The sequence below is a fragment of the Anopheles moucheti genome, chromosome X, assembly GCF_943734755.1.
Source record: "Anopheles moucheti chromosome X, idAnoMoucSN_F20_07, whole genome shotgun sequence".
In the NCBI taxonomy this organism is placed as follows: Eukaryota; Metazoa; Arthropoda; class Insecta; order Diptera; family Culicidae; genus Anopheles; species Anopheles moucheti.
The window spans coordinates 11,799,071-11,824,105 of record NC_069142.1 but is presented as its reverse complement, the minus strand read 5'-3'; the positions used below and the strand labels follow the sequence as shown (position 1 = coordinate 11,824,105).

The 25,035-nt window shown below is 42.4% G+C and overlaps 3 protein-coding genes across 13 annotated transcripts in view; 2 read left to right on the top strand and 1 right to left on the bottom strand.

The window, feature by feature from the left end:
* Positions 1 to 4,051: 4,051 nt before the first annotated feature.
* Positions 4,052 to 7,100, top strand: LOC128306815 (uncharacterized). Of its 2 annotated transcripts, XR_008287598.1 has the most exons (3): positions 4,052 to 5,169; positions 5,250 to 5,447; positions 6,703 to 7,100. XR_008287598.1 is itself a non-coding variant. In XM_053044433.1 (2 exons), exons 1-2 carry the CDS (start codon positions 4,284 to 4,286, stop codon positions 6,932 to 6,934), a joined length of 378 nt encoding a protein of 125 aa, XP_052900393.1. In that variant the 5' UTR covers positions 4,052 to 4,283; the 3' UTR covers positions 6,935 to 7,100. The 2 variants fall into 2 exon arrangements, 1 of the variants encoding a protein (XP_052900393.1); XM_053044433.1 differs by lacking the exon at positions 5,250 to 5,447 and having other exon boundaries at positions 4,052 to 4,429.
* Positions 7,101 to 7,118: 18 nt separating this feature from the next.
* Positions 7,119 to 11,455, top strand: LOC128306814 (uncharacterized). Its single transcript, XM_053044432.1, has 12 exons — positions 7,119 to 7,213; positions 7,285 to 8,605; positions 8,693 to 8,806; positions 8,871 to 9,155; positions 9,230 to 9,343; positions 9,403 to 9,669; positions 9,763 to 9,870; positions 9,949 to 10,227; positions 10,312 to 10,416; positions 10,491 to 10,784; positions 10,861 to 10,974; positions 11,049 to 11,455. The coding sequence occupies exons 2-12, from the start codon at positions 8,552 to 8,554 to the stop codon at positions 11,331 to 11,333; spliced, it is 2,019 nt and encodes a 672-aa protein (XP_052900392.1). The 5' UTR covers positions 7,119 to 7,213; positions 7,285 to 8,551; the 3' UTR covers positions 11,334 to 11,455.
* A 5,410-nt stretch (positions 11,456 to 16,865) lies between these two features.
* LOC128307322 (disks large 1 tumor suppressor protein) overlaps positions 16,866 to 25,035 on the bottom strand; it is a 49,662-nt gene continuing 41,492 nt past the window's right edge. For 5 of the 10 annotated variants that reach the window (XR_008287620.1, XR_008287621.1, XR_008287623.1 and 2 more), the window contains 7 exons: positions 24,739 to 24,783; positions 24,262 to 24,303; positions 21,296 to 21,442; positions 20,943 to 21,225; positions 20,768 to 20,859; positions 17,527 to 20,398; positions 16,866 to 17,432 (listed from right to left, as the gene is read on the bottom strand). Coding sequence is in view for 1 of the 10 variants with exons in the window: in XM_053045098.1 (XP_052901058.1) it covers positions 20,292 to 20,398; positions 20,768 to 20,859; positions 20,943 to 21,225; positions 21,296 to 21,442; positions 23,044 to 23,127; positions 24,262 to 24,303; positions 24,739 to 24,783 (800 nt within the window). In the remaining 9 variants the exon portion in view is untranslated. Of the gene's footprint in view, positions 17,433 to 17,472; positions 20,399 to 20,767; positions 20,860 to 20,942; positions 21,226 to 21,295; positions 21,443 to 23,043; positions 23,128 to 24,261; positions 24,304 to 24,738; positions 24,784 to 25,035 lie in introns of those variants that run through there. The other 5 variants (XR_008287624.1, XR_008287625.1, XR_008287626.1 and 2 more) reach the window with 3 other exon arrangements.

The following is a 25,035-nucleotide window of genomic DNA, read 5'->3' as shown; positions in this document are numbered from 1 at the left end:
ACGCACACAATTAATCTCACAATTGGGCGCCTCCTGGAGCACCTTCAGTGCTACTCACGCCAATTTTCATCGATGATAAACGCCGGCGCATGGAGCTTAACGCAATATTCTGGGATTGTAGTCATGTTGCTGCGTTTTTTCACCAAACCAAATTGTTCGCCAACTTTCTGCCCGTACGCTACAATATGCGTCGATTCCTGGGGAAGGCACGTAACTAAATGAACTTCTAGTGCAGCCCATGAGTTGTCACTTGGGTCTAGCATGTTGATGGGGTAAGGGGTAGAAGGGTTAGAGGTGGAAGGGGTTAGAGGTGGAAGGGGTTAGAGGTGGAGGGGGTTGAGGTGAGGGGATGGGAGGTAGGGTGATGGTTGAAGGGTAGGGGGTAGTAGGTAAAGGGGTTGGCGGTAGGAAAGAAGGGGGAGAGGGGGTAGTGTTGAAATGGAATGCGATTGATAAACCAACGCGTTTCTGACGATGTGTACGCATTTTTGTCCTGTGCGGTGGAGCTTTTCTAACGTTTGACACTAAACAATGGTTCTTTTCTTTACAGCGGTGATTCGCGTATGTCGCGATGCACGCACACACACACACACCACCGTGCAGTTTTGCTTTTTTGCCTTTGTTACCACACTAAAGTGGGTCACAGTGTCATAGGCGATCATGCATTTAACACTCACTATCCATGGTCAGGGAAGACGGAAAAAAAAATCAAACACTTCCTTTAGGATCCCTTCTGGACCATTTTTACCCACAATATAAATACCGTGCGATGCGACTAGAGGGAGAACGAAGAGACGGTAGGACATAAATGGGCAGAGCAGACGTAGCAAAGGGAGAAATAATTTAAATAATAGTACCAAAATGTATGAAGCATCATTTAAAATTTATTCATTCATATCAGTACATATCTTCAGACTGTCACTGAGTGCGAGCGGCTCTTTCGCTTTTCAATAAATTTTCACCCCTCCCTCGATATGTTCCTATTGAATTGTGTACTTTTCTTTTGTGATCTTCGCATATATATTTAAGCAATACAATTTCGCCGCTAAGCCCTCATATTAATGAAATATTTGAAAAGCTAATATAAACGTAGGATTTCTTGCGCAAGATCACCGTATACTGATTGTCAGATCTCCTTTCTCTTATCAATTTCTACTCTCCCTACCGTAATCCTCGTTTCCGCCAACTCGCAGCATCCCTTGCTTCTGCCCTTGCATTTCCGATACAAGCTCCGACTGTTTATTATTAGTAATTAAATATTTCAATCGTTTGAAAATACGGCATTGCCGTCATAATGGAATTTAAATAAATAAAAAAAAAATATTTCAATCGTTTCTTCCCCTATTTCGACTACTATCCATCCCTAGCCTCCTTCCACATTTTCCTCCACCTTCATTCCTATTTTATCGCCACCACTCCTACCATTTTGCTCATTGTTTGTTCATTTAGGTAATGTTTTGTTTCAGATCGGTTGTATATAAGTATTTTTTTTTTTATGGATTAATGTAACCTGGTGGAGTTACGCCTGTATTAAGACACGAGGGTTGCTGGTTTTATACGCCAGGATACACCACAGATAGGCTCAAGGTGAACGTATAGCGCTGATTAGTGTTGTACGATCCGGACGCAAACATTATTTGATTCATATAGTCGATCAGCTTCGGCAGGAAGTTCGTGATGGATGATGTGGGTTCCTGGTAGCACAGCACGTTGATGTGCACGAACCAACTCTCCGACATTTTACCCTCCTTCCATAAAACGACCATGACGGTCGTGAATGTCTTTCTCTTTACCAATTCTGCAAACGGAAAATTAACTCTGTTTAATCAGCCCAGCGGACAGTGGCAGTGGAAAATAGGTTACCTTCGACATCGGCCACCACTGCGTTGATGTAGCTTTCAATTTTTGCATCATTTGCACGTCGCTGTTCGTCGGTGGTAAAACCACGTGTTGGATAGATGCCTCGTTGGGAGAGGATACCTTTAATGCAGTTCGCTGTGGAAAAAAAATATCATAACATCGATATCGATAGAATGCACGATCGCACATACTCCGCCATACTCACACAAATAGTCGCGAACGGTGGACAAGGTAATGTTCAGATTGACGTGACGAGCCTTTATCGGTTCCATCGTGCAGATTCTCTTCCAAGCGCGTTCGAATGTCTTCAAAACTGTCGCCAAATGCCGATCGGCCGTCAGGAGGCTGTATGGTAAAATGTATCTTCGCAGCGACACGGTAAGGCTAATTGTTCTGGAGCTCATACGTGCTACCCACTTATAAAGCTTTCCATCAAATGTACTCAACATTTCCGAAAGAATTGAGCTCTGATTCGGCCAGGGGAAACGTCACTCAAATTCATCCTCATTTTATCATGCTGCCTCTGTCACTCCTTCGGTAATGAATATGATCGCGCTCCCTTTTCTATTGCTTCTGGCTTAGTAACGCACCCCCACCCCCACCGCGTTCAGAATGCATTCGAAAAATGCGTCGTGCATTTGGCCCGAGTTTGTGGGGATCGTCTGGCGTGGAGGAATGGACAGGAGGTAGCGACATACCGGTGACACCCCGACCGACCGAGCTCCGATGCTGCCATCAACGGAAACTCAATATCAGTGGGGCTTTGCTGATCCAGGGACCGCAAAATAATTTTTTTGTTGTTTTTTTTATTTAACTCTAATTTATTAAATATTTTCCAATAGAACAAAGTCGTTGAAAATTCTTTGACAATCTGGTAAATTATTAACCACGTTAAAAATCACAAAAATCCTTCATCGCTAGTGCGGGTGGTTAGCTAATTCCAATCGCTGCGATGCAGGGTCCCTGAAATGAACGCACTGCTTTGAGCGCACGAATGGGAACTCACCTTTACTGTGCTGCACGATCGTCCGGTGGTTCGGATGAACTGCAAAACAAAGGGTAATGTCCCGCGATCATGCGTGCAGTGAGTGGATACACCTGGCCTCCAAAATAGGCGCCAAGTCTCCTGCCTTAGAACAATCCGTGAAATATAAAGTCAACAAGAATTTCTTTTTTTCGTTTGTAAAAAAATGAGTCACCCCAAAATTTGCGAGCATTATCCATACGAATGAAAGGGGCCTCGCTAATGAAGGAAACGGTATCTGAAAAGAATTTATGTTGTACGAATCTATGCCTTTATGTTGCTTTTAACCATGAACCATAACAGACGAATTTGTATCAATCACAACATGTTTTCACAACCAAACTTTAACCTTCTTTTCGTTTATGGAAAGTACAGGCAGTCTCCGAGGTACGCGGATTCGGAGATACGCGGTTTTTGGAAATTTGACAACTGAGCTAGCACAAAATTTTTAGCAAAATTGTGAAAAATTGTTCGAAAATACCTTTTTTGTCAAATAAAACCTTTGTTTTTAACTTATTTTAATGTAATCTTTCTAAAAATCGCCTGATTCGCTGCATAAATTAAATGCCGAGAAGGAAGTCGACTCTGTGACGTTGAGGTATTAACGAAATTGCACCAGGATTCGACTTACGCGGATTTTTCCTGGGTTATAGCGGGTCCGCATTAATAACGTATCTCGGGGACTGCCTGCACTGCGTTTAAATAAATAATACCACAAGATCATCTTTGCCACAAAAGTTACGCAAAAGCATCACAGTTATTTCCATTTTATAATTTTAATTATGTTTTGCCCTGATAAGCTACGATTTAACCTGATTTGAGGCTAGATTAACCTTAGTTTTCTCCTAGGATGATGACAGCTCCTAACATCGCACCCCTGAGTTGATAAATCGTGTATGGTGTACTTGTTTTTTTTTTGGCAGGCACTGTAACAAGCGAGCACAACCTACACACTGAGCTGTTTTGTTGGCGCCTATGTGTGCGTATTTTAATCGATCCATCGCTATCGCTAGATCGCTGATTTCGAACACTAATAACGACATCCTTTCTGAACTTTCTCACACACTCATAAACCGTTCCGTTAGCAGGAAGGTAAAAGTGTTGGTCGCACGGCATCGATACGGAGCCACACATAATGCAGGACGGTTAGTTCGCTCGATACGTATACGGTGTGTTGGATTTGTATTGCCTTTATTCTACTCCTTGAACCGAAATCTCTTCCCAGGGGTTTGATCGTAAGCCTAGTAGCGATACGCTAAATAGATAGCGGATCGTGTGCGCGTTTTCGAGTGATTTAGTGAAGTGTTGCAAAGCTCCCATTCCATCTGTCTGCCCTAATACGTATTACCTTTCCTGTTCTGATGCGCCATCGGAAAGTTTTCTGTTATGATAAAATAGAATGTGTAAAATAGAACGAAATATCTTTGCGGATAGCAGATCAAACGAATCTTTCGGAAACCGCGTGTGTGCGTTGCTGGTATTGCCGGGTGTGATGCGCTGTGCAATTGTTCTATCACAGTCGACTTCCTCCATTTTTCATGACGGGTAATTTTAACTCTTCCAGTGTTATATCGTTGAATTGGCATGTGACTTTTTGTTGGCCTTGTGTTCCAATCGAAGGGGTGGAACTTGAAACCGTTTATCGATGTCCGGAAGTTTGCAAATTCCACCATGGTGGAGAGTGGTGCAACAAACTGGATAGGAATGTTGTGCTTAGGTTTCGATTTTACCTCTCATAAACTGTCGACAAACACACTTCTGTTGTGTGAACTATTGGCAATTCTCGAACAGCGGAGCTCATCGAAATGAACGGATCGTCGTCTTTCGATCTTTCTTCGTCGTCGACCACAACTACTCTTTACTGACAAAACCAAGTCGTAAATCACGTTCCAGAACAATGAAAATCCCAACAGCTTCTCCCATATTTTGCACGGTGAAGATCGAGGCACGACGAGGGAAAAAAATCAGAGCTTATCCCTTAACTTCGGCTTGGTGCCAATGGCCGCAGCTGTACAATAGCGAACATTGACGGGTGTCATGTCGACGAGGGGGGAATTTATTTCCGGTGCCCATGTTGTCGCCGGACGGATGCGAATGTGGCGAGACTTTCGGCGCCAACGGTCCCCATGCGAGCTGGGCGATCCGATGACCTCTCGGAAGAAAACACCCGGCAAACGGCTTTGCATGATCATGACGCATCGAATGGCGCCACTGCTGCCGATCGGAAGCTAGACAACTTCCTCGCTTAAAACCACGCACAGACTCCGAACAAAGAAAGCATTGCGGTAAAGCGATATTAGTTTTTATTTTTCTTTCACGGAATGATCACTAATTCCACTTCTTGTTTATTCCAATTTTAACATAGGTCCCCTGTTTCAGTAAGGGGAGAACGCGAAGTTGCTCGCGTACTTTTTTAATCAACTCTGCCAGCGTTGGTGCTGCATGAGAAGGGCCGCAAAAATCGGTGTTAATTTCGAATACCCAGCGCTCGAGAAAGTTCCTGTCCTGCCGCATGAAGACATACAAAACCAAGTTGCATGTTTTTACACCTCGTCTGCATTCTGTAAACACAAAAGGGAACCCCATCTCTTGTTCTTACGTGCTCTTACAATCCAACGTTGTCCATACCGTACCTCGTAGTTTCCGGAAAATAGTTTCGATGTATTGTCGTACTTCCCAATGAGCTGCAATGAAATGCCGTTCGCCTTCAAATTCCTCGCTGATGTATCCACCTGGCAACATAATTTGCCTATAGAATAAGAAGGCGTACATGCAGCGATCTGTAAAAATTAAGATTACATTGGTTGCCTTCTTCTCATAGTGCGCCTCTTAGATCCTCTTACCGAAATATCTGTTTATGATATACTCTGGCGCATGCAGCGTGATCCGATATTCCGGAATTGTTGTCATTATTTCCCGTTTTTTTTGGGGAGTTCTGGGGATGGTAAGAAATTAAGTAAATTGTTAGAATAACAGGAGCAACAGCAATCGTAGGGTTCATCGGAAATATTCAAACGGAATTGGATAAACGAACAGTGTAATTGTTTGGTTACATTTCACTGCATATCAGCTTAGATAATTGATGATACCGAATCTTTGTACCAGCTCTGGACGGGGAAAAGGTTCAAATTAGCTGTTAAATTGTTCAAATTAGCTGTTCATCAAGCTGTTAAATGTTTGCCCAACCAATGGAGTATCACAAATTTTCCATTCCCCCTTCCCATTCCTATTATCGTTATGGTGCTTCCCCGTAGTAACCGAGGGCTCGCTTTCATCCGGTCGCGAGTGTTGCCTTCCGGTTCTGGAGCACGCGATGCGTTGCTCGGGTGGCCACAACCCTACCGTTGTAGCTCATCTAGCTCACGAGCAGCATCGCATTTTCTGTTTATGCGACATTTGCGTGGCGGGATGAGAGTTGTGAATGGTTGCGACCCCTCGCGTGTCCCAAGTTCCAAATTATAAACAGTCGTAAAATCCAACCTCGACCGAGCGTCATTAAATTTGCCCTCACAACCCGGACGCTGCAGTATTTCCCTGTGTCTTATAAACAGAAACTACTTGACGCTTGTCAAGCCTATTAACCATTTTTTTTTGCCGCACCAAACGTTTTTCTGCTGGAATTCCTAAAAATAATGCACTAGTGGTTGAGGAATTTAAACCTCTCAACTCCGAATTTAAACACAAATTTGATGAAAACATTGTTCTGTGTTGGACATCTGTGAAGCACTGGACTTGGCCGATGACATTGCAAGATAAAAATTGTAGTGAGAAGTTTCAAATTGTGCAATTACATGTTTTCCCTTTTTTTGTTCTTACAGTCTCGTTCCGGACGAATCAATTGCCGACCTCAACAATAACAATAGTACTGGCTGGAATATAAATACTGGCAAACCGAGCATAGCAAGGATAAGGCAAATTACCAGGAAGCAATGTCTTGAAAAGTCGTGGGGTACTACTCAGCAAAGACCGAATGGAACTGCAAAAACCGCACCTGTTGCTGCGACGAAGCTGGCTTCATCTGTCATCCGTAAGATTAAGCAAACCAACTGACACAAAAACGGTTGCATAAGCCTACTCCAACGCCTTATTTGCAATCAGCCATTGATTTCGTGTAAGGGGCAATAAAACCTACTGGAAAAGAAAAATGCAAAAATTAGCACTGAATGCAGTCCCCCGTATGCACTCCATTAGCAATGCTGAACAACGAAAAGGAATGCACAAAGGGCGAGAGACGAAAAATTTTCTCAACCTCCCGACCCGATACAGCCATTAATGTCACATCCTTTGGGTAAGCATCCAACTTCATCTGAAAACTCGGTGAAGAACGAAGTTAAGTGGGAAGAGACATTCGAATGAACAATCCATACCTTCCAGTAATTCTGTTTTTTTTTTTCTTCCAGCACCTCACCTATAAAGCAACGTTGGTGGTAATGAAACCTCAAAACTCTGATCCCCAGCGGAAAAGAAAGCCCCCGCAGGCTAAGACGACGCGAAATTCTGCGTGTGTGGAGATGTGCGGCGCACCGACTGAAGCAATAAAACGCGCAGTTCTCGTGGACGAGGGGAAAAAACCCAACGCACTTGCTCGAAAAACACAAGGATGCAAGAACTGTGCCTGAAATGTACCACCTGCACCATTTGTACAAGTTTTGTGTATGTGTGTGTGTGTGTGAGCCGCACTACGCACTCTAATGCGCCATTGTTTACTCTCACGCACCATGAAATTAACCGAATCTTTGTCACGGAGGATATTTTTAATGGAGGATAATTTAATTTTAATTTAATGTAAAATTAAAATAATAGATAAAATTATAAACCTAACTTACCACCCGCTACTCGGTACAGCACCACACACGAGCGTAGTCGAAATGACGGGGCCAGTGACAGAAAAATATTTTGGAGAAATATCAAACACTCATTCTCAGCTATCTCGCTATGTCAAACTAGCAAAATCATAATTGCCAACATGAAAGAGCAATAACAGTTATAAGTATGGTTAGGCGGTTTAGCTTAAATTTTCGTATTTTTGGCAAAAAAAAAATCGTTTTTGAACATTTGGTTTAAAATTTTTAGGCTGTAAATTATTTATTTATTATATAATATTGCTTTTAATTAAATTAATATTATATACAGGTGATAAGGGAGACTTTTGTACCCCCTTCGTCTAGAGGTTACATTTCTAATTCGTAAGTTAAGTTAAGAGAGCACTTACGTGCTTATTCGGTAAATTCGAATCGCGATTCGTTTTGTTTTTTCGGAAAATAATTTCCACTTTTTCTGCGTTTCCTAATCATTCCCTTTCAACTCATCGTTTTAAAAATCTCAGCGTAAAATATCGAATCCGGGTATTAGCAAGCATAATCAAAATTAATAGTTGTACCGACAATTAGGACAACATAATTATTATAACATCCCAAAGCGAAGCGTTATTCTAAAATAAATTGTAACAAATTGAAAACCCCACCCCAATTCACTTCACAAACCGTCAACCGTCAAAAATTTAAACTCCGCTACCGATGGAGCGGAACGTCATAGCCCATCACCACTACTTTCAGCAGTGACGCCTGCTGCTTAGCTAGCGCAGTTCTTTTCTTCGGTGCATCTCGTAGCCTGCGGTTGTCTTAAGTGTTCTAAGCTGTGTCTGCGCTCCAGAAAACCAAAAAAATCATGTCGACGGGAACGAAAATGAGAATGCGGCCCTTTTTTTTATATATGGATGAGGTAAGTATCGCCTTTTGGTGGAATGATTTTTGTTTGCCTCCATACTTATTCCATACGTATTGCGTTTTTTTTTTCTTTTCTTTGCAGTACCAGCGACACACACAGCCTCCGGCGAGGAATCATGCCGGTCGGCGTTTTACGACACTGCCCTCCATGGGGAGAATTAGAGCGATGAATTGGATTGGTATGGCGCGTGAGAAGGTAAGATATTAATCGTTCTCGCATTTTCGTTTCGGCCACGACTAATCAACACACGTAATTTCAGTTCCCCATTGCACCGGGAGATGAGCTCGTGCAGGTGGAGCACTACACCGCGCACGACTTTGTGAACACGCACCATATGATCAGTTCCCTCGAGGAATTTAGCTTTTACGACATAGAGATTGTAATGGTGTTCCGCAATCCTGCCAGCGGAATGATTACCGTAAAAAATTTCTCACCGCATTCGTTAGAGAGCGACTCGCCGTGGGCGTTGGTGTACATACAGCCAATGATAAACGATGTGCTTTCCAATGTTCTGCTGAAAGGACTTTATGTCCGCTTTGATGAGGTTAGTTTGTTTTCGGTAGCATACATTCTCAGCCTTTGCACAACATTAACGCTATTCACATACACGCTTTGCAGGATCAAAATTACGCGATTCCACGCCACCGTAACGAGACCGGCCAGCGTTATTCGACCCTTCGGACCATTGCGAAAGTTGTCTCGATGCGTTACGAATCGATGCGGCGCAACCAGGTATTGATGATCGTAGCATCCTTTGATCCGTTTTCAACACCTTATTGCTTTCGTTTCAGATGCGTATGGTGCAAGGGGTAGAAATAGTACAGATCGACGACAACACGGCAGATGATTTTCGCAGCGCCCGGCATGTAAAGCAATACATACGCGAGGAGGCCAAAACGGGGATAAAAATCGTTGTGCGACATCCGATTACTGGCGTGCTGGACGCCAAAATCGTCCACTCCGGTTTGTTGAAACCACCGGGACCGTACGCCCAGATGGACGTACAGGTGATGTGGATCGATACAAAGCAGAAGGAGCTGTTTATTAAAATGAACCGGGTTAGAATGTTTTGGGTTTTGGGGGGGGGGGGGGGTGCTTCCATTTGCAGGCCTGGCTAATTAACGTTTTACACCTGCACGTACATTTTTCAGCATCAACTGTTAATGTCGCCTTACTGTGACGTTTACGTTGCATTCACCCTACCCACGATTGGAGTTGTGACGGCCGTACGGGAGGTGGGCTTTGAGAGGCCGCTGGTGGTAATAATCAGTATAGTTATATAGCTTCAGCATCATGACAAAGAACCTTTGGTTCACCTGTGTGCACATCAATTTCAGGATTCTATTAAGCCGGGTGACGAAATCGTCACGATCGACGGTCGCAGTATGAATCGTTTTAAATCGACGGCACAGATGATGGCCACATTCGATCGTAAAGCAAAAAAGGGCGTTACACTTTTATTTCGCAATCAGCTCTACAAAACATTGGATCGTAAAATCACACGAAGCTCACTAACGGACGGGCCGGGATCGTACCTGGCGTTAAAGGTGCAGATGAAAAAGATCAATAAGGTGACGAAGCTTCGTCAGATGGGTCTTTTCATCCGCCCGGAGCAGGTTAGAATGGTTTTTCCCTGTGGAAGGATGGATTACCTGCTGTGTTAACTATTTACAATTCAAACGCTTTTTTTTTTGTTGCAGAACACCAACATCCCTATTAGTGATGAGGATCGGGCGCGCTACCAAACACTTTGCCCGATTGCAAAAATATCAACCCTGCATTACGTGGGAATGGGCCGAACGGAGGTAATTTCATTCGTCGTTTTTCGTTTCGTAGTTTCGCGCTGCTTGAAAAATCCATCGCACTTTCCTCGTTTCAGATTGGCATCCCGCTCTGGGCGGAAATTATACAAGTGAATAATCTGACAGCCAATAACTTTTTCTCGAAGCGCCAAACAGCGGAGATCATTTACCGACTGGCCAGCCGGGGTGTTCAGCTAGTAATGCGCTCCCCTACTAAGCTCGAGGAAAAACCTAAGGAGCTGTACATTAAAACATTCTATTTGCGACCGGTTAGCAGCCGCAAACCGCACACGGTGGTAAAGTTTCGTATTTATGACTTTCCAAAAGCGTCCACCATCGACCTGAATCGAGTATACGTCCAATATGACATGGTGAGGCGCCGATGTTTAGACAACCATAATTGCTATTTCCTACTTATTCTTTACCCTGCATCGTGCCATTTCTTAGAACGAAATATGCGAGGAACCATCTCTCACAAACGAGGACGAGAAACCTTTTGCTCTGCTGCAACCACTCGGAAACATATCATCCATCCAGCATCAAACGAAGTGCATTGAAGGGGTAAGCTGTACATGCAAGCATTTCGGCTACAAGAACACACAAAAAACATGAAAAGGGAATGTTTTGTTTCACAGATGCGCCTGCAGCTAGCTGATGAACTACTACAAATAGGAAATCTGACCGCGGCTAACTTCCGCCGCACAAGTCAGATTTCTTACGCGTTAAAAAAGCGTGCCAAAGGTGGCATTGATGTGATCGTCCGTAATCCGGTGACGGGCCAATTACGTCGGTGCATCTTCCGCACCAAATTGTCGGATGCTCCGTTGCCGCACGCGATAGTAAATCTTCAACTGAAGATGCCCGAGCTATATCCGTTTTCGTTGGCGTTCCCTAAACTTAAAATCGAAAAATGCGAATAGTACATCATGCCGAATGTACTACGCCGCCGCGATGCACGTTACCGTATTTGTTTCGATTTCATTAACGATTAATTTTACTTACTTCAGATTCTTTAATATATGTAACATGTTAATACATTAACATGAACGGAAGCTAAAATCGCTTCCCCTTACTATAATACGCTATAGTTTTGCTGGTTTTTCCACCTGCAGTTTACGACCAAATATCACAAAGATTGTTGAGGTGTTGAGTTGTGATGTAATATGCAATATTCGGATATTTGCAATTCGGTGGACTTGCCCTACACTTTGTGATCCACACACCATCTAAACGTGACGGTGACATTCAATTCTTAGCTTGAGGTTCTTTATTTCTATGCTGGAAAAAGGTTTTTTTTTTCAATTATGGGTATTTGTCCTCTATTAATGGTCTGATCTATTTCTTCGACTTTTCCTCTAAAGTCAACAGAAATTTTCCACGGAAAATTTGTTCTATCGTTTCGTGTTTTATTTATTTATTTCACTAACAATTAATGGGTCTGCACCTTGACCCTTGTATACTTAAATTAAGGTATAAGATTAGTTTTGTTTATTATCGAGGGCGTACGAATCTAAAATCCTAACCTTCAAACACTGAGTACTTATGTTGAAATCGAATAGGTCAAAATGTGTGTTAAACTGGCTTACACATTATCAAACAAGGATCGTTGTACGATGCTACCGTTCTTCTATAATCATTGTGCAGAAAAGCTCTTTGTCTGTAAATTCTAGCTGGTGCGTATACGTTTACATTTTTTAAGCAACTCAGGTGCGTCAACTTCATGTCTAAGCAGTTTAGCGATGAACACACTTTGTAAGGTTTTTCGCCGGTGCTCGAGTGATTGCAGGCCTCGTGGCAAAACAGACATCGTGTGCGATAGTCGGGCATGCTGAAGTTCCCTCCCCAAGGGAGACACCGAACCGCGACCTTAGCGAATCGTCGTTGAATAGATTCAAGCTTATTACACCACACAGCAAAACTCGAGAATAGATCGTACTAAACAGACATACAAAGATTTCAAACATAGAGGATCTCTGAATTCTACAGATTGTCGACATCCTGTTAGCTCTGTCAATAATGCTCTCAATGTGCGTCCTTAAAGTAAGCTTGTCGTCTAATTCGACACCAAGGTCTTTTATGAGCGTTTTCTCGAAGATTATAATTTTATGTACGTGGTTGCTTTAGACGATGCAAGGACATTATACAACACTTATTTAATGGTAATTCCATATTATTGTTCGAACACCACGCACAGAAAGTGTCTAGAACCTTTTGCAGCTTATAGCAGGCATCGTTATTCCGTATTGTTGAAAATATTCTAACGTCGTCAGCATAAAATAAATATGAGCCGTACAGGGAGAACATAGCTTAGGTCATTAAGGTACAATGAAAACAATAGAGGACCAAGAGGATACTACCCTTTGGTACTCCTGATTTATTATGGATTGTTTGAAGCTGTTTCCTGTGTGTGTAAGCTAAAAATGGCAGACCTCTTGAGTACTCGCGTATCATCTTATGCCCTCGTAGCTCAGCTCGTAAGGTCCTTTCAAGTCATCCACAACAGAGGAGGTGTCGTAGACCTCCTGAGATGAGTGAATTGAGATGTAGTGATGGCGTTGATGCGTCCGCCAGAAAGGTCCATCCATTTGGAAATGTAAAAATTTAAGTTGAGTTTGAAAGCAAAAAGAAGTCCTACCTTTCAGGGATGTGAGTTACGAGAACCGGGGTGAGTGATCGGGAAGGATTTTGTGAGAACTGCATGAGTGACAGGTATGGAGTTCGAAGGAGGCGGGCTTCGAACTTCTGCCCTTAAGCATTACTTACCGCAAAAATCCCAAAAGAAAATGGAACAAACATAATTCTTATTAATACACTTACCCTCTCGGGCACTATCGCTGCCTGCTGATGTTATAGCGCCGAATGTTTTATGTATGGCGTGACGAGACATTTTCGAACATTTCGAACATATAAAAAAGAAACACACCACACACGCCAATCAATCAGTTTTGCACCAACTTGCTGTCACGGTTTTTTTTTGTTTTATTGCAATACAATACTTAAACAATTGTGTGTTAAACCTCACTCCCATGCCTGTTATGCCACACAAACGGTGCCTTGTGCAGATGAAATGTTCACCGGTGCACTATACCACCACCCAGCGGTTTTGGCCGCGCGGTGTGGCCTTTTTGCTCGTGCCGTTGTTGCCTTTTGTTTCTATCGTTTCTTTCCCTTCGCGCGCGCGCCGGATACCATTCAATTTCGTGCTATCTATTTACCAGCTTGTTTGTTTTTGCAATTGGCCTACCCCATTTTCCTTCGGTCACTTTCATTAACTTCATCGCAATTCGCCTACACGTTCCAATCAACAATATAATGCTGTAACGGGTTTTGGTTTTCTGTGTCGCTGTTTCGTACGTAAATGCGTTTTGTTTTTCTTCCTTTGTTTAGTACGTTTTTCCTCGCCTTTTTCGCTCCGGATAGATGCTTGTGTTCGCTTTATGCAATGGGTTTTTTTTCTCATATGCTGCTATGATACACGGTCTCTTCTGACGCATCTGTTTCGTCCTGCCATTACCTGGGTGCAATTCGAGTAGCCGGGGGGCTACGTACGATAATTAAGTAACACATTCACAATAAATTAAACAAAAGAAGAAATAAAATTATCGACTCATGCAGCAACACATGTTGGATTAAAACTTTCAACTAATAATGCAACCCCGTCTCCTTTTGGGGTATTAATATAAAAGCAGGCAAAATGTTTGACCGGCTTTAGGTTGAAATTTCCTATCTGTCTGTCTGATTTCTAAACGTATTTGCTGCATTGATTTTCATAAAGCTGCAACCCTTTGCCGCTTGGCTTTTAAGAAACAAAGACTCTGCTAAACCCTTTCAACGTGTTGCACAGCTTTAGCAGCGCTGGTTAATACGTTCAATTGGCTTAGACAATAAGCTTAAATCGGTCATGCGTTAATCGAAACTAATAATGAACCTGTATTTGAAGCGAAACATATTAGCGTTAACTTATCTGAAAGAGCTTGTTTTAATTAACCTGCAACTCGCGTTCTAATTTACATTGGTTGCGCCTGTAGTGCACCTGCATCATCAGGAGTCTCTCATGACTGGAGCTGGATCTTTGGAACGTTATTATTTGTTACACCACAAAGTTACTATTGCGCACGCTTAACAACTCCTCCGTCCCTGCCTCCCTAATCAACAAAGCTGCTACGAAGCGTGGGAAAATGTTGCGACTACAATTGCATTAAACCGAACATGTTTCACAGTCACAGCTTGACGTGTGTTACATTACAGGCCCACACTAACGCGAACCCGGAAAGGGGGGGGAGAGTGTCTATTTCGTCCAGCAGTTGCCTGCTGCCATTACCGTTTCGATCGATAAATTGATTTATATATGTATATCATCTACTACTGTGTGTTTTTTTTTTGTTCAAACAACATTGCATCACTACACAACTTTGCCATCACCCTTAAATCGCACCTGGTGCAAAACAAAAGGAATTGGACAAACGAAACCAAACGCCATTACATGAACATCCGCAACGTTTTGTTTTTTTTTTTTCAACCGATGGTTCGCTGGGCACTGCTGTGATGCCCATCATTTTATTTTTGGTAATAATCTATCATTATTGGTTGCGACCATTGGGGACACCGAAAGATCTTAGGTGCAACCAAAAAAAAAAAAAGGACTTATAAAACAAAACATCCATCAACGAACAAGCTTGGTTTTTCCAGCCTACACACGGTCTACGCATGGGGGGGTGGTGTAGGGACAAGAACATGTTATTAGGAATAAACTTTCTGCAGTCACCTTTCACCCCGTTTTTTTTCTTCTTTTGAATCGCTTCAATTATCTTTATCTCCTGCTGTACATTGCGCACCCACAGACACGCTCACACTCTATAAAGGGCTTAATTTCTCGACCCTCGACCATACTAGACTAAATTTCAAATTTAGTAATTGTTCGCTTTAATGCATTGCTGTTGTTTTTTTTATGTTTGTTGTTTTGTTATAAAAAAGTGGGACTATATGTAAGGCAGCTTCCTAATGTATGTATTCCTTTCCATTCCTTCTGTGTGTGTGCGTGTTAGTGTTTGTGTTTTATGTGTTTGCTTTTTTTTTTGCTTCTTTTTAATGGGGGGAAGGGTTGGCTTATTTATATGCTTTTTTGTTACTTTTTCTCTCTCTCTAAGCAGTGTTTGTTTGTGTTCCTTTTTTACGCTTTTGGGTTTGGAACTCAAACGCGCCATAAAGAATAATGTGATAACACTAGTTGCCCTTTTCCTGCTGTCTGGCGCTTTCTTTGTCGCACATTTCAAAGCATTTCACCATTTTTCCCCATCACTTTCCTTTCATTTTTGTGTGTTTGTATGGTTTGTTTGCTTCTTATCTTCACACGGCGTTCGTTTCTCTTGCACAGTGTTTACGCTGTGACGTTAATCTGTACTTTTGCTTTGTTTTCTACAGCTTTGTGGCATTTTAATTCATTCGTGTCCGTTTTTTTTTTTGCTTCTAACATACACGGAACACACACAGTTGTATTGTATTTATCTACATACGCACAAAATGGGTGTTGGCATTTGCTTGTTTGCTTTTGTTTTCGGTTGTATGCTTCCTAACGTTGCCTTTATATTTGCTTTACGTTCCCGTTAACGAGGTCTAAAGGTTTCTTTTGTTTTTTTGTTGTTGTTCTTGTTTTTATAGTGTATGTTGGTTGGTTTTAGTTTTGCAAATTGTATTTTCGGTTTTTTTTTTGTATTAGGGGGTTTGTTGTGTGTTTTTTTTTTGTTGCTGCGATATATCTGATATTTAATTTACATCAACAACAACAAAAAAAAAGTATCCAAGCAATGATTTAATCTGTAACAATCCGCTTTTTAATATGTGTGTGTAGCGAGTCCGGCAAAAAGGAAATCAGCAGCAAAACGGAAATAATTCTCACATCAACGTACACCCTCCACCCTCTCTCTTTCTCTGCTTCGCATCCAACCTTAACTATTCTACGCTGAAAGATTTCGGTTTTAGTGCACTCAAATGCTATGTATATTTTAATTTGCTCTGAACTGTTTGGATTTAGATTGTTTTGTTTTTCGGGTTTTAATACTCTTTCCCTAGTTAGTTTGTTTTTTGCCTTTACTTACATTTCGATATTAATTGCTATAGCGCGCGGGCATATGTATTTGGCTAGTTTGTAGGAGCGGTGTAGGCTTCCTTTATTGCCCTTTTACTGTTTGCTAACGTGTGGGTGTGTGTGGGAGGGGGGGTGGTTTGAGAAAAATGTCCAAATTGTTGCCAAATAACACCTTAAAGCGTCTATTACCGAGTGCGAAATATTTCACAAACTAAAACACTGCCTAAAGCGCAAAGTGAATAGAATAATAGCTACTCCTCCTGGTGCCTCCTAGCGTCGCGTGAAGCGATAACATTAACCTACCCTACTAGAGAGCACGGAAAGGAGAACGGAACCGTACTGTAAACAAGCAGTTAACAAGGAAGCAATACGTGTGTGTTGGTTGGTTGCAGCCGGGCTACAAGATGGGAACGTAATGTTTTGGCACACAGTCCTGGGTGGGACGGAACGGATTTGGGTGGGCTACAGAAGGGGAGCTGTATGTACCTTTGTGTGCAAAACAAAACGCACACTCGCACCTGCATCCCTGCAAAAATACTGAATACGTTTGGCTCTCTTGGCTAAATATGTCAGCTTCTTGCTGTTTTCCGTTCGGTTTGGACGACTTTAAAAATAAAAAAACAAACAAACATCAACATCATTCCGCGAATTTTCCTCGCCAGTCGGCTATAGCCATTCATCTGCAAACACGAACCGTCCATCGGTTTAAATGGGGAATAATTCGGCACACCGTGCCCACGAGCCCGCGGTTTTTGCTTCCTCTTCCTGATTGTCCGCTAATAAAGGTGTGTGTGTTTTTGTGTGAATTTTGTTCTGTTGCTGTGCGCCACCTGGGGATGTGTCTCTCATTCGGCATCAATCGAGCGGTCAAAATCGCATTACATTCCTGTGCCCTCTCGGTTCAATGGTCGCCAAACGTGCCGTCATGAAATCCCTACAAATTGTAACAAACTGTTTTAGAGTATGCCCTCCGTATGTTTCGCTGTAAATGTTATGTTTTGTAAAATGACGGGTTTTTCCTCACTCACCTATTGCTACTGCAGCTCCTTACTACTTGCACGTGGGCAAAGGGGGTAGTGGGTTGGTATAATGCTTCTTCTCACGTGTATATAAGTGTATGGCTATGTACACTTGCTACCTCCATACAGCCACGGCTCTTTACGATACGTTCCAGCATTAGCATCAAGTCGCCTGTCTCGCCGCTTCCTTTCCGTTACGCTTTCGCCTCTTCGGGCCTGGCTGTGGCTGGTCCTTTTAGTTTGGGGAAATATGTGTTTGTGTGTTGGTATTTTCGCACGTGTAATTATTATTGCATTTAGTGGTTTAAATGTATGCTTCTGCACGCCACTATTTTTTTTTTTGGTTGTTCTCGTCTACATGATTTGCAAATGTATTTAAAGTTGTGTAACAATCACTTACTTCCGCACTTTCGAGTGGTGTTTTTAAGGTGTTTACACCGCAATGTGTTTATATTACTTGTTTTTCTGCCTGCTCTACTTCCCAGGTGATACCTTCCTGAACGGTCTAATCGTTAACGGAACAGCAAAAGAGAATATAAAATTAGTTTAACAACATCCACACTCCATACTGTAGCTGTTCCCAAACAAAATCTGTTCTGCCGGTTCGGTCGGTACAGAGTAATATCACGAGCGGAAAAAAAATCTGTTTGCTGCCTCCGAACATGTTTCTTTTGCTATCCTACGATATATCTATTTGTCGCAACCGCAATAGTTTGAACAGTGAGAAAAAAACGGGGTTTTCAATTTACTTGCCCTAATAGAAATCTAATCTCACCTTGCCTGGGGTCATCACGGTGCCCCACCGGTACCACAAAGAAAGCAGCACAAAAACCCCAGAACGAACACGCGCACCGTGTAAAACTGGGGAGGCGAAACATCGCAAGAACATCCGGCCCGATCGGAAAACAAACCGCCACTAAAACAACGACACTAAGCAAATTAAAACAAAACTACAGAATTGCCACATACATCCCTCCTACCCCTCATACAACACTACCCGGTTTGAACGGGAGTTATCGATAACAAAATTTCCTTCAAGCACTTTTCCACACAAACGGCAACCTTTGTAACGTGGGGGGAGGCGTTTGTTTTTTTTTGTGTATGTGAGTTTTGTTTTGTTACAGTTAAAATAAAATTATTATTCAATAAAAAAAATCATTAATTACATAAGTTTTTTTGCTTTTTCTCTTTTTAATAAACAACAACATTCCTCGCATATGTATACTAACGGGATATAGTGGGGAAAACGGAAAACGTCCGATGACCGGGCGGGTTGGAGGTGAAGGAAGGGGAAGAAAGGGGGGGGGGGGGGGAGATCAGAAGGAAGATGGAAAAGGGATACATGCGCATACCCTTTCACGGTGTGGCTACACATCATTATGTTCGTGGTCACCCCCGTTCCTAAGCCGCCACAAATCGTTTGCTCCATTTTGTTTGTATGTATGTATGTGTACGCGTTTCCTTTCTCCATATTGTTTGTTTTGTTATCATTTTTTTGGATATGCTGTAGCTTCTTACTTTAACGAATGGAGGATACCGCTTGTTTTCTTCTCGTGTGTTTTGTTTGTTTGTTTGTTTGTTTGTTACAAGCATGAAAAAAGAAACATTCTCACCCCGGGGACTGCTTTAACGTTGAGCTAATAAAGGACACCAGCTAATATTCCATTTTTGTGTCCGTGTGTCGTGTCGCGAACGATTCTCTCTGTCTCATTGCCTAAAGCATTCATTCTGTACAATACCATCTGCCATACAATTAACCATTTTCTAAGCTACCGACTTCCGTCCAGTCTGCTCCTTCACGCCTAGTCTGGGGCGAACAAAGCTACATCCCTACGCGTGGTGTGGGAAGGAGTGTAAACAGGGATGTGGGTTATGTGGGGGGGGGATAAGGGGGATTTGGAGAATATGACGCCATCGTCCTAAAGAGTCTAGTATTCGATTTAAATACGATCATGTCAATCTTGTTACGCTACCATCTTTGCTATGGGGCCAACGCCAACCGCTTCCCGTTCAATGTTCGCATCCCTTTTGCTGTTAAAAGCACCGTTTGCTGTACCTCTTTGCTATTCGATACTGACTGCGTTATGATTTTGCTAGCTACACCAATTCTCAAGTAACAATGCTTTGCGCTCTAATCCATCCCCCTCGACACCCCCAGCAGGGCGGGATAAGGGGGAGAGGAGGAGGAAGGGGGTTTAAAGGAGGGAAACAAGGGGAATGAAAGGAGACAAATGGTAGGGAACGAGCTGCGCAAAAACGTGTAAATCTACAATCGTTCTCAATCTACGCTATTATGCTGCTACGACATCAGAATTCCCATATTCCTTTCACCGCATACGCTTGCTTACCCCGTTTGCAAAATGTATATCAAACGGTGTATTTTCTTTTCCCCCCGTTTTGTTTCGCTTCCAACCAATCTATCGATACCTCTCGGAGCTCATCCCGACACAAATACGTTAACGTTCGTAAAGGTATCCGCAAATAAGTGAGGGCGTTTCTTCTGCCACTTTCGTCTACATATGTTTAACGTGTGTGTGTGTGTTTTTTTTTTTTTTTGTCGTGTTTTCAAATATTTTTTTTTTGTTGCTTTCGTTTGACTTTTCTCCTACAATTTTCGCGCAATTTTTCTGTTTTTTGTCACTTCTCCCGTCCTTCACTGCACAAAGCACGCACCCCTTTTAGTCCCGCTCTACCCGTCAATGGTGGCCGGAGGTACGGGATACGGGCCGTGCGCGCATATTTGGTGGCAGCGTCCAGGTGATGCTTGCCTGCGGTCATAGAGATTCCTTCGACGGTACCCAGATCGTCGGTCCGCCCTGAGACCAGATGACATTCTTCACCTTGCTGTAGATCTCCTCGATCGTGTCGCCTTGCACGATGGCTGTCAAGGGGGCGCGAGAGAAACAAAAAAGTACAATTAATGGTGAAATTGTTTTTACGATCAAATGAGCAGTCGCTTCCAACTAAAATAGGACCAGTAAAGCTGTTGGGTGGATATTAATGTTCTGCTAAATCGATTCTAGTAACAATATTTATCTTAATGCTTCGACTTTTGAGGCTCTGCGCTACTAATTTGACAAAACGCTTGGCTGTCTGAGTACATTAATAGGTTCATAATGTTGTTTTCTAATGATTTTGAGTATTAAACACATGTCCCGACTGATATTCTAAATAATATGAATCCCAAAATACAGCTTAATTTGAAGGACTCTAGATGGGAGCGACTGTGCGAGCCGTTATGTATCCTCACCGGTAAAGTATTCGCCAAACTCGTGCTCCATCTTTAGCGTTCGTTCGTAGGTTTTCTTTGCCTGCTCCTCTGTCATGCGTCTATTCATTTCCCTGCAAGATCAAACGTATGTACAGAGAAAACATTCGTCAGTTTCCAGCATGGAAATTGTTTCATGCGACACAACGCTACGTACATGATCGATTCTACCGACATCGGTTTGATGAAGATGGCGATCGGGTATAGTTGCGCGACCTGCAGCCGCTTGATAGCGTTACCGGACACGTCCAGTATGCAGTGTTTGCCCTTTTCGGCGACCTCGCGCACCGACGCAACGGACGTACCGTACAGATTGTCATTGTACTGACCCGCCTCGATAAACAGATGGTTCTGTATGTCCTTTTCCATCTGTTCGCGTGACGCTATAAAATGGTAGTCCCGTCCGTCCACCTCGTAGTCTCGTTTGGGGCGTGTGGTATCTACAAACGAAAGAGAAAACAATTCACCGATACGGGTCAGCTAAATCGTTCGGGCGCTGCCGCTACTTACGTGGTACACACGAGCCGAACTTGTTCGGGTACTCCGAGATCAGGTCGTCATTGATGCGGTCCTTCAGCGGGCCCAGAATAATGACAGGGCGCGTGTAGGTGATTTGCAGACGCTGCACCGGTTCGTACGACAAAATGGTTTCCTCCGCTGGCAAATCAAAATAAAAAATACACGCAAACAAACACATATTAGTCGTTGCTATGCAATGCGTTACTGTTGCTACAGTAAACGTCTTAACGTATTGCTGATGGTACAAAACAGAGCTACCGAATAATTCATTGATTAACAAAACAAAATTAACAAAATATCCTTAGCAACCGACCGGACACACGGGTGTGGTGAAACAATTGGTGCAGATAACATCGTGTTCGATTTGCAGTATACAATTAAAACAACAAAAGCCATTACAGGTCATTCAGAAGCAAACATCCCCTTTACAGACGGTTCGAGACGAGGGAGAGAGAGAGAGAGAGAGTCCACCATTCTGGAAAATGTGTTAAGGAAAATTCAAAACAAACCAAACAGGCTCATGCCACGAGAAAAAAACCACAAGTAAAAATAAAAGCAACCGTAGTTGAATAACAGTAACATAAATAGAAGAGAGAATATGAACATGTGAGCTATTAACTGAGTTATGCTCGCATACGATATGTTTAAATGCTTATACTGAAAATGAAATAATATAGTATTCCATACACTTCAGTTGTGGTAAAGTATTCCATAAACAGTAATGAAGTAAGAATACAACAAGTTTAAAATAAAATCATTTCGATTAAAATTATTCCATTAACAACAACAAAATTAACAATAACAAAATTTAGCGAGTAAAATATATTAAAGCACAGTAAAATATGAAAGATCAAGAAAATTTTGCATGCGACAGAGATGCATGCAAATAAACGTAAATTTAATATTTACTAAAATACTGATTGCACACATGCACACTAGTCGGTTCACATCGAAATGGTTGAACTAAACGAAGTGGGTGCACTGTTAACGTTTGGAATAGTTGTATAGGAATGTTTAATCGTCTCGTTCGTTTAATCGTTTAATCGGCACGTGTGACATATACGAATGTTATTAGGAAAAATAAATTCGATTCGTCACAAAACCCCCCTTTAAGCAATGAATTGTTTGCACTGGAGCAACACGTAAAATGGCAATCCCATTGGACGAAAGAGGTGATGGTGGGAGAGAAGGGAAAGGGGAATGCATAGAAGGGGAACATAATAAAAAAAAAGAAATCAGAGAGAGTAGCGAGTAACTGAGTAGAGCTAATAGTGCTGGTGCCGGTTCGAGCGACTACTAAGAAAACAAACGCCCAACAACATCGAACACGCCCGAACCGGAACGAGGGATAGAGTAAATGCTACAACCTTTAATTAAAAACGCTAGAACACACTAGAGACGTTGCAACCGAATGATAAAGTGGTGATCTTAAAACCGAACAGTCTGCCACAACTGGGTGGAATAGTGTTTGTTCGGTAAGTTTGGCACACACATAACAGGGCACAGCGCAAGTGTAACGGAAGGCCACACCAGGTAGAGCAGAATGTGATAACAGAAATCAACGACCAGAAATGAGAAGTGATACCGATTACGCAAACATTTTGCCAGAGTGGAGAAGAAGACAGGGTGAACACAACGGTAACGGTTTAACGAAATGAAGATATTAATGTTTGAGAGCGGTGAATAGCAAAGACGGAGAGTCGAAAGGGATCTGGCTGCGTCCGTGGTGGCAGACTTACAGTCGGCATAGTTATTCTCCAGGTAGATAAGAGTTATCTGCTCCATATCAGGTAATTCCACGCGGTAGATTATTTCACCACCACCTGGACAGGAAGAAGAGACACAGATATATATATAGAGAAACAGAAAGAAAGATAGAGAAGAAGAGATAGAAAGAGAAAGATAAAGGAAGAAAGAAACGACAACCAAACGGAAAAGCGAGAAGAAAATTATAAAAGGTTATAATAAAAGGGAAAATGATGATCAGAGATAATGAAGAAGAGATCAAAAGAGAAAGAAATCGGGAAGAAATGAATGACAACCAAAGAGACCAGAAACAAAAACAAGAAAAGAGAGATGAAACCGATACGAGGTACGACAAGAAACAGAACCCAGCAAAAAAACAACCAAGTACGGATAAAATTTAACAAAAACAAGAAGATAAAAGTAAGAGAAGAATTAGATAAGAAACGTGTAAACACAAAAGGTATGAAGAAGAAATCAAAAACATAACCGAATTAGAACATCGAAATAGATTAACTAAATACAATTCCATCCATCGGCACAAGCAATGGATAAGAAAATATAGGGATGATAACGATAGTGTTTACCACCAAATCTTAATGAACATTGTTTGCAACCAGTCATCCTTGCAATTAAGAATTGATGAAAAAAAAACTGTACAGAGAAAATGACCATGACCACGTACGGAGCGCACCCATATTAGAAATCTGTTACGGGGGCCGGATGTATGCCGGCCAAACCATCTGTCAAACAAAACGTTGCGAAGATCCTATTGCTTCCCATCGTGTGCGGGATGGCAGAGGGGTGATGGTGGTGGTGGTGGTGTTGATGGGGGAGGAAGGTCGGATCTGCCGAGCGGCCATTTACGGAAACGGAAGCGGCAAACATAACAAACCCCCTCCCGACGATCGATATGAAACCAGAACCGGAACGAAACCGGCTTTTAATAAGGTGGAGAGATGGACCTGAGGGACCTGTAACGGGGGATGGTTCGAGGAACACGGACCGGAAGAGTGTGTGTGTGTGTGTGAATGGGAGCAAACCCAACATCTAAAATATATGAAACAAAAAAAAAACAAAACAAAACAAAAAAAAACAGGATACAAAAAAACGACACGACAAACTTAAAACTGTACTTTTATCGGTAGCGGGAGAGATTAATATTGGAAACATATGATAAAAACAAACAATAACAAAACCATTTGGACACTTACCTTCGGCATTCGCGTCTTCTTGTGTGTAGCAAAGCATGAAAGCTGGAAATGGATCGGAGATGACGATTAGAGTATTCAAAATCGTGGAAGGCGACGCGCGTTTTTGCGGTGCGCCGCGTCGATGGTTACGGTGCGAGGAAGGAATTAAAAAGAACAACAACAAAAACCGGACTTCCCCTATTCCGGGTTTTTAAATTTATGACGAGAGTTAACAACGAAGAGAAGGGGTTAGGGATCGGTGTGTTGATCCATCCCGGGGGGAAAATTCCGAAACATTTGTCTGTATGCGTCGTGCATGAGTTTGAACAAGCATTAAGCTACCACATTGGCTGTAAAAAATAAAGGACAAAACGTACAAAGGAAAAGCCAAACAATACGACAACCTGGACACATCAGACACGGTAACAAACAAATTGCGATGAAACGATGAAGGTATGAAGGAAATAATATATTAACGGTATGAAGGGAAAAACTTACGCTGCTCCGGATCGTGACCATTTGGATCGCTCAGGTTGCCATTGGCTGATATTGGGCGATAGGAAATTCGAAGGAAATGTGTGGTACGGTGCAGCAGCAAACAACAGCAGGAGCAGCGTGATAATGGGGATGGACGTCGACCACAACACCGGGACAGTACATGGAACACATACACAAATGCACACGCAAATACACAGTGATGGAGATGGTTGAAGGAAGAGGATGGCGTGTACGCATTTAAAGGATTGTTTGTTTTTTTTTGCATATCCCGACGTGTAGGACGAATCGTATATATGG

Excerpts from the sequence above, each read along its gene's own strand:
- LOC128306815 (XM_053044433.1), top strand. The coding sequence starts at position 4,284 with ATGTGTAAAATAGAACGAAATATCTTTGCGGATAGCAGATCAAACGAA. Across the intron at positions 4,430-6,702 it reads TCCTCCATTTTTCATGACGG|TCTCGTTCCGGACGAATCAA; the intron begins GTAATTTTAACT and ends TTGTTCTTACAG.
- LOC128306814 (XM_053044432.1), top strand. The coding sequence starts at position 8,552 with ATGTCGACGGGAACGAAAATGAGAATGCGGCCCTTTTTTTTATATATG. Across the intron at positions 8,606-8,692 it reads TTTTTTTATATATGGATGAG|TACCAGCGACACACACAGCC; the intron begins GTAAGTATCGCC and ends TTTTCTTTGCAG. Across the intron at positions 10,228-10,311 it reads TTTTCATCCGCCCGGAGCAG|AACACCAACATCCCTATTAG; the intron begins GTTAGAATGGTT and ends TTTTTGTTGCAG.